At 38.1% G+C, this 8,787-nt stretch overlaps 1 protein-coding gene across 1 annotated transcript in view; it reads left to right on the top strand.

Annotated features, from left to right (window-relative positions):
- The first annotated feature begins 1,464 nt into the window (after nucleotides 1–1,464).
- The window catches only part of ppp2r2d (protein phosphatase 2, regulatory subunit B, delta), a 20,889-nt gene continuing 13,566 nt past the window's right edge, over nucleotides 1,465–8,787 (top strand). The window contains exons 1-2 of the mRNA XM_079851025.1: nucleotides 1,465–1,664; nucleotides 1,901–1,975. Coding sequence (XP_079707151.1) covers nucleotides 1,655–1,664; nucleotides 1,901–1,975 — 85 coding nt within the window. The 5' untranslated portion in view covers nucleotides 1,465–1,654. The remainder of the gene's footprint in view (nucleotides 1,665–1,900; nucleotides 1,976–8,787) is intronic.

Raw genomic sequence — 8,787 nt, 5'->3', positions numbered from 1 at the left:
TTAATAAATCATCAATGAATTCATATGCATTTATTAGGTGGTAGAGAAGCACTCGTTTGTTCTTCAGATTCTTCTCTTTCCCATTAGCAGTGTGGCTCATGTAATGACTCCCGTTTGCAGTATGTCTCTGTTGATATACACTCTAATTTTGTTCTGCTCCGCTCTCTGTAAAACATTGATTTAAAGACATCTGCCAGATCCACATGGGTCCTGCAAACAGATGAATTATTCATTTTGATATTATTCTGCATGCTTTATTTATGTTCTTCTATGAAGTACCCAATGTGATTTCCTCAAAGAAACTACATAGGTCTATATGGTATGCATGCCAAATTGGCTTTACAGTTATTTGTTGACTATTATAAAGTATTAATCGCATGATGACAAAAGTAAATTTACAAATGCGTTAACATGCAAAAATTATGAACAATGAACAGACTGCTCTAACAATTTGATATCCTAAATCCAGTGTCTAATTTAGTCAACGCTCACACAGATATAGTGGCTCCTCCATGTGGCAAACTTATGAAATAGCCATAACATGGCAATGAACTATATTGTCAACACCTTCATCAGAGAATAACACAACATCTTAGCATTAAAAAAGAGGTGTATTTATTGATGATTTTATTTAAAAATTAAAATGGATTTCAAACATTTAATACTTTAAACAGTTTGCAAAGAAATATACATTAGTATAATCTCTTAAAAACATTAAAATACCACACAGATTGCCATGACAATTTGTAGCCTACAAATAATAATAATAAAAAATAAAAATCCTGTGAAGTAGTCTATGCAACATTACAGAATATAGCAGTAACTGATGCAAGTGAAATTTCAAAATGACCAGAAAGGTAAAATTACAGTAAAAATGATCACACACACACACACACAGGCTTATATATATAATATTGTTATTTTTGTAAATCACTTATTTTTCAGAAATATTCTAAATATTAACAATCGTGCCATTAACATGCCATTGTCACTCCAACTCAGTTTGAACTCATTTTTTCATACTTTTTATGTTTGTTTTTCTGATGTCCAACTGCATTTCCCTTGTCTTCCTTTTTTTTTTTTTTTAATCTTTGAAGCTTCATGAACAAATGTAATTTCTTCCACATTTCAATAGGCCTCTTACTGTTGTGGTGGTGGAATGAAAACACCTCATTATAAAATGTCTAACTTCTCTGTCCAGATTTAGCATTTTATGTATCCTAAACACACACCTATTAAATCATATTTCACACTTTTTTTTGCATAACTTGTCAAATAACCGCAGCTTGAAACGACAAGCAATAAATTATACCATTGTTCACGACTGAGACTGAAAGTCTGCGATTATGTTTAACACATTCATCCACCCAATAAACAAACAAACAAGGGCGTTTAGCATATTTGCGTAACTCTTTCAGTGTCTGCGCAAACCTCAGCGCAGCGAGGACGCGCCGGGCGCACGGCGCGCTTGATTAAATGACGTCACTGTGTCATGTCGACGGGAGTGTGCGCCATCTTGAAGCGAAAGCAAATCACGGGCAGATCCCGCTCTCGCTGAACCCGCTCTCATTCCGCGCTCGTTCATACCGTCCGCCCGGCTGAGCTCGAGGATAAGCCGCGCTGAAGGCTCGAGGCACAGGCACAGGCACCGGAGATGATGGCAGGTAAACGCGCCGCGCTGGGGGTTGTGTGTGTTGGTAGGCGGGGGCGCGAGCGGCAGCAGTGCGGCCTAAACATCAAACCAGCCCCCTTTACTGAGACTACATCAAACCCACATACACTGCTTTATCTCAGTATGCATGCTCGTGCGGGGCAGGGGTTTGAGTTCAGCGTGATTAAATGCTTCTGGGAGGTTGATCTGTGCATGCATTTAAATGCACTTGTGTTGTTGTTGTTGCAGGGGTTGGTGGAGGCAATGATTTCCAGTGGTGCTTCTCCCAGGTCAAAGGATCCATAGAAGAAGATGTTGCAGAAGGTAAATAATGGTTTGCATTGGTCTTAATCACCCTTGGGTGAGTATGCATGAGCGATGAGGTGTGTTGTATGGAAAATCATGCATGGTGAGATGTGATAGGAAGAGATGGAGTGTTGTAAATCCATAAAAATGTACACGTTCATCCCAAAGATTGACATTACTGTCCAAAAAATGTGTTCTCACACTTTTTTTTTAAATAGTCTATGGAGTGAAGGCGATAGACTTGATGATCTTGTTCGTCTAACTTTGCATTACAGTACTGTAAATAATACTGTTTGGTCTTGAATGACAGATTGCTTGTGATGTTCCTCATTTGTAAGTCGCTTTGGGTGAAACCACCTGCTAATAGATGTCAGTAGTAATGCACAGTTTGCTGGACATTATCACAAAACACACATCGACACGTGTGTGTATATATATATATATATATATATGTGCAAATGCATGGACGTGAAATAGCCTATTGATTTAAGTGGAAATTAAGTAAGTGAAACCGTAATTGGAGGAAAACGTGTAAAAATACTGATGACTCAAGTTGCACTCAAAGGCGTGTCCAAATTGTTGTCCAATCAAATGCTCCCCGCATACTACTTAATGCAAGATACCACAGGAAAACAAGGTAAAAAAAAAAAATGTAATAACCATACTTCCCCAGTCGATTAGTCTGTACATTAATACAAAAGTTTTCTGAAATGTTAGGCTTAAATATGCAAATTAACAATGATCTAATTAATATGCACTAATTTACATATATTTGCAGAACAGAAATCTGAACATTGGATAAAGCCAGGTTCAATTTTTTTTTTTTTTTTGTTGACATAGGTTTTTATAGAGCTGATTTTGTCAGTCTTTAAATCAGATGATGCATTTTCACCATGTTTAAAGAAATAAAATGTTCTATAAATCAGGCATGTGATAAGAAAAAAAAAAACCTGTAAAAACCTCTAAAATATAATTCGAAATGAAACGGTAAAGTTTTACTGTAAGTGCTACTGAAGTCGAGATTTCTTAATCAGGAAACAGTGTTTATTACGTTTTGCATTTGAAATTTAAGCAAAAAGATAAAGTGTAATAAAATAAATGTGTAATTTGGATGTTGTCTTTCCTCTAGTCTGAAAGAGATAGCCTGCAATCTCAAGAAGAAGAAAAAAACAATGGTTTTTCCTGTAGTGTCTTGCCTTAACTCTGACTAGCAATGACGAGTAGCAGATGATTGGCTATATTTAAAGAGAACAATATGTCAGTTTTAGTAGGAAACATGTCAGCGTGGGAAAGAACGCAGTGTTCCGCATACTATTTTGTGAGTTTTTAATCTCATGAAGGCAAATGTTGGCAAACAAGCATTCAGCATGGCACAGTAGTAACAAAATGAAAAAATGTATTAATATGACATGACACATTATAGATTGCTAGATGAGCGTGTGTGCTGCATTCTGGGGCTCCAGTAGGGAAGCACATCCTGCCTTGAAACGGCGGAAAGCACGTCCAACTGGTCTGACCAGCTCACGTTATCCATGTGTCGTGTCTGAGTGTGAGTCCATCCAGAGATCAGTGAGTGAGGCTTGGGAATACAGTTGTGCTTCTGAATCTCTGAAAGCAAATTGACGCTCATTGTGGTGCTTCGATTTTGTTGCCATTTATATTTGCTTTTTTTATATTGCATTTTTATTTATTTTATTTGCTTTTATATGGTCTTTTATATTAGTTATTATAAAGACCATCCATGTTTATCTTCGTTTTTTGAGCACTTTCTGCCAAGTAGGTTTTTGGGAGGCTTTTGTTGCTTTTTTGGTAGTTTCTGCATGAAGTATTTTAGATAAATCTATCAGGTTTGTGTGTGGCTTGTCGCTTTTTATAAGACTAAATGTTGCTTTTTATTTGACACCGTTTTATTCAGTTCAGAGAGATTCTTAAAAGGAAATCTGTCATCACTGACTCCCTCTCATGTCATTCTAAACCCACAAGTCTTTCATTCAACTTTAAAACACAAATGAAGATATTTTCAATGAAACCTGAGAGATTTCTGTCCATTCATTGAAAGTATTCATGGTTTAAACTTTCATAAAGAGATCATAAAATAAATCCATATAAATGCATCCGTTTAATCCAAGTCTTAAGAGAAACGATCGTTTTATATGGTGAACGGATTGAATGTAGGCTTTTATTCACATATAAAGATTGATCAGTAAACACAAACAAAAGCTCAACCGTGCTTGCTTGACTCGCGAGAACAAACCTCATTGGATTTCACACATCAAGCAAGCATGCTTGAGCTTCCGTTTACCAAATTTGAGTTATCTATGTACGTTCTCTGATCAATGTGTGAATAAAAGCCTAAATTATATCTATTAATCATATGAAGTAGTCGTGTCTCTTCAGAAGAATTGAGAATTTTTTTTATGAACGTTTTAAAGCATCAGAATTTTGGATGAATAGACTTTCAATAAAGGGACAGAAATCTCAAAAAATGTCATAAAAAAAATATCTTCATTTGTGACAAAAGTCTTACAGGTTTGGCATGAAATAAAGAGTGAGTAGGCTAATTAATGACAGAATGTTCATTTTTGGGTTAACTGACCCTTTAATGAAGTATAATGTTGAAACAAAAGCTTTTAGTGACTTAAGGCCCATTTACATCAAGGACAATAACTATAAAGATAACGATAAATATATCAGGGCTGCCAACTTTTGAGTTTAGCTTGGAGTGAGATTTTTTTGGGGGGGGGGTATGTAAAAACAAATATTGCATCACAATAAGTGTAATTGTGATTGTCAACGTTTGGTAACTAAATAGAATTTTATGAAGTTTAGTGACAACATGTTACAATGTTTACATTGTACAATGACTGATAGGATACAGTTTTTATTATTGCTTGACAAAAATTTCAAGATTTCAATTCTATTCTTGTGATTTGATTCCAATTTTTATTCAATATTGACTAATTTGGATACATGTTTATTATAAATTTTATTTAAAAAAAATATCTCACCTAATGCTGTAAACATAGAGGGCCCAATCTGCTGGTATTATTAAAGGTTAAAAATATCAAATGAAATTAAATATAATGCAGTTTTTGTTATAATAACAATTATTTAATGACATAAGTAAAAATATAATAAATATGTAATAGTGCTCAGCAAAATCTCCTCTCTAGCTATTTTTTCTATTCAATTAACATGCTATGGTCATTAAATGGCTTTCCTGAGGTAAATGTAACGTTATGTGACATAATTGTTCTCCTGCTATTATATATTGACCTCTTTCCGTGGTTGAAAAACACTAATTTGTCGATATTATGTATACTTTCGGTAAGTTGTACTGCATCTTTAAATAAAAAAGTAACAGATGATCGGTTCACGTGTCAGCGCTCAGCGATCTGTCACGTCACATTTACAAGCGCCAAACGTATTTTTGTCTGAATTTCGTAATAAAATTGATGGAATTTAAGAGCTGAGAATTAGTTTAATATTAAAAGTACCTCTTTGCTCCGCAATTTTTCTGTGCGTGAGAAAATGGATGTGTGGCGTGAGACTGTGTGAAAAGTGTCAATTGCGTGAGTCTCACGCTCAATGCGTGAGAGTTGGCAGCACTGATATATAGTTCTGAAAATCGATAAGAATCTATAAGAAACTATAAGATATATAGTTCTGAAAATCGATAAGAATCTATAAGAAACTATAAGATATATAGTTCTGAAAATCGATTAACGATGAAGAACGATATCGTCCGCTGGTGTGTACGCTAATAGTTATCTTTATAGTTTTCGTTCTTGTTGTAAACTAGCCTGTTGTTTGCATGGTGGCGGTTGGTTGTTGATGTTTTTGCCACTTCCAGGTTTGCCCTCTGTGAAAAATAAAACAGATTTCTAGGAAACGGACACATGTTGACTTGTGTAATATCATCTGAGCAGACTGACCCCTTATGTGGAAGAGAAGGTTATTTAGAGATCACTGTATTGCTTGCTAGACTATGAGATGTGGTCGCTCCGAGTGGCAAATTTCCTTTTCTCTGAATTCTGTGCATTTGGGAATTTTAATGCCGTAGTGATAAGGATGCATGCAAATTTGGATTCAAAATACAATTACAGTATTGCCCCATATTGTTTTTTATTAGCAGACCTTTAGACTGTGTTGCTTGCATGATCTAAAGATAGAAATAAATACGGACTTTCTCACACTCACACTTTCTCACTAAACAGCTCTGAGATAGTCGCTGGCTCACAGCCAATGTGTTTTCCAAGTAATTCCTAAGTGTGAAGACTTCCGGTTTCATTTCAATTCTCTTTTTTTTTGTTGTCGAGCTTTTGATTTTAGAGCAAGAACCCGAGGACTAGTCATAAGATGTTCTTAAAGTGTTATTGACTTGATGCATGTGTTTTACTGGACTAAATGTGCAAAATATGGTTCATATTGTTTGTTTGACTCATCACTTAAGGATTAGCTAATAAGATGTTGTCTTTGATCAAAGTGATATGCCTGATATTGCAATAAACAGTCGATTAAAGTATACAAAAATATAACTTAAAACAACAGCTATTGTTGTCAAGTAGTTTAAAAAATATGTGTATATATACCATTTATGGTTCTAAATCATTGTGAATTTATCTGAAATGAATATATATATATATATAATTCATGCACACATTTGTTTTTGTTTTCCAGTAATGAACTGCAATGTTTTTGTGAAATGTCTTGGATGTTATGTAAATTTCTATTTATTTTTTAAATCATGGTGAATATTGTGAATTTTCCATCTTGTTCAGCTTCAGTTGTTGTTTCTCTTGCCCTGAATGACTTTTAAACAGGAAGTGAGTAATTTGTGGGAAGGACTGCATTGCAAACTCCCTTAAAGTTATATGATCATGTTTATGAGGCCATAATTCATTTGGGATGACACATTGGAGGGTCCCTGTCAAGTGTGCATGCGTGTGTGCGTGTGTGTGTGTGTGTGTGTGTGGGGGGGGCTGGTTCCCCTCATGATCTTACCTGTCTAACATGGCCGCACAGAACCCCGTCGCTCACCCTCCCTGCGTCCACACCGCAGCTTCTCCAGGCTCTTAAATCTTCCTCTGTCTTCTGTGTGCTGACTGCCACAGTCTGGAACTGTGCTATAATGGCTTCTCCCTACCTTTCAGGATGGGTATGTGTGCGTTTATCTCCGTGTGTGCTCCGCTTGTTTTTGAGCTTTACGAGGTCAGGGTTGGTATGCTTTTCCTAGCGCTAACGGACCTTGATGTTTGGGTGACTGTATGATGCTGTGATTTGATCTGGTTTCGGGAGGTGCTGATGTAATGTTGCTGTAGGATGTCCGAGGTGGACGTAAGCAGGTTTAGGACGAATCGTTCGGATGGTTTGTGTACGAGCCGAGGTGGTGGTCATCACCCGTCATGTTGCTGCCTACGCTTCCCCGCTGCTGCTGCGGCTGTTTGTGTTGCAGTACAGTAGTGTTTGCTCTGCATCTGATACAGTACAGTGGTGTTCGCTCTGGGTCTGATACAGTACAGTGGTGTTTGCTCTGGGTCTGATACAGTACAGTCAGTGGTGTTCGCTCTGGGTCTGATACAGTACAATAGTATTTGCTCTGGGTCTGATACAGTACAGTAGTGTTTGCTCTGGGTCTGATACAGTGCGGTGTTTGCTCTGGGTCTGATACAGTACAGTGGTGTTTGCTCTTGGTCTGATACAGTACAGTGGTGTTTGCTCTGGGTCTGATACAGTGCAGTGGTGTTTGCTCTGGGTCTGATACAGTGCAGTGGTGTTTGCTCTGGATCTGATACAGTACAGTGGTGTTTGCTCTGGGTCTGATACAGTACAGTGGTGTTTGCTCTGGGTCTGATACAGTACAGTGGTGTTTGCTCTGGGTCTGATACAGTACAGTGGTGTTTGTTCTGGGTCTGATACAGTACAGTGGTGTTTGCTCTGGATCTGATACAGTACAGTGGTGTTTGCTCTGGGTCTGATACAGTAGTGTTTGCTCTGGATCTGATACAGTACAGTGGTGTTTGCTCTGGGTCTGATACAGTACAGTGGTGTTTGCTCTGGGTCTGATACAGTACAGTGGTGTTTGCTCTGGATCTGATACAGTGCAGTGGTGTTTGCTCTGGATCTGATACAGTGCAGTGGTGTTTGCTCTGGATCTGATACAGTACAGTGGTGTTTGCTCTGGATCTGATACAGTACAGTAGTGTTTGCTCTGGGTCTGATACAGTACAGTGGTGTTTGCTCTGGATCTGATACAGTGCAGTGGTGTTTGCTCTGGATCTGATACAGTGCAGTGGTGTTTGCTCCGGGTCTGATACAGTGCAGTGGTGTTTGCTCTGCGTCTGATACAGTGCAGTGGTGTTTGCTCTGGGTCTGATACAGTACAGTGGTGTTTGCTCTGGGTCTGATACAGTGCAGTGGTGTTTGCTCTGGGTCTGATACAGTGCAGTGGTGTTTGCTCTGGATCTGATACAGTACAGTGGTGTTTGCTCCGGGTCTGATACAGTGCAGTGGTGTTTGCTCCGGGTCTGATACAGTGCAGTGGTGTTTGCTCTGGATCTGATACAGTGCAGTGGTGTTTGCTCCGGGTCTGATACAGTACAGTGGTGTTTGCTCCGGGTCTGATACAGTACAGTGGCGTTTGCTCTGGATCTGATACAGTACAGTGGCGTTTGCTCTGGATCTGATACAGTACAGTGGCGTTTGCTCTGGATCTGATACAGTACAGTGGTGTTTGCTCTGGGTCTGATACAGTAGTGTTTGCTCTGGATCTGATACAGTACAGTGGTGTTTGCTCTGGGTCTGATACAGTACAGTGGCGTTTGCTCTGG

This window comes from Squalius cephalus, assembly GCF_949319135.1.
Source record: "Squalius cephalus genome assembly, chromosome: 19".
Taxonomy (NCBI): Eukaryota; Metazoa; Chordata; class Actinopteri; order Cypriniformes; family Leuciscidae; genus Squalius; species Squalius cephalus.
This window is presented reverse-complemented; position numbering and strand designations above follow the sequence as displayed.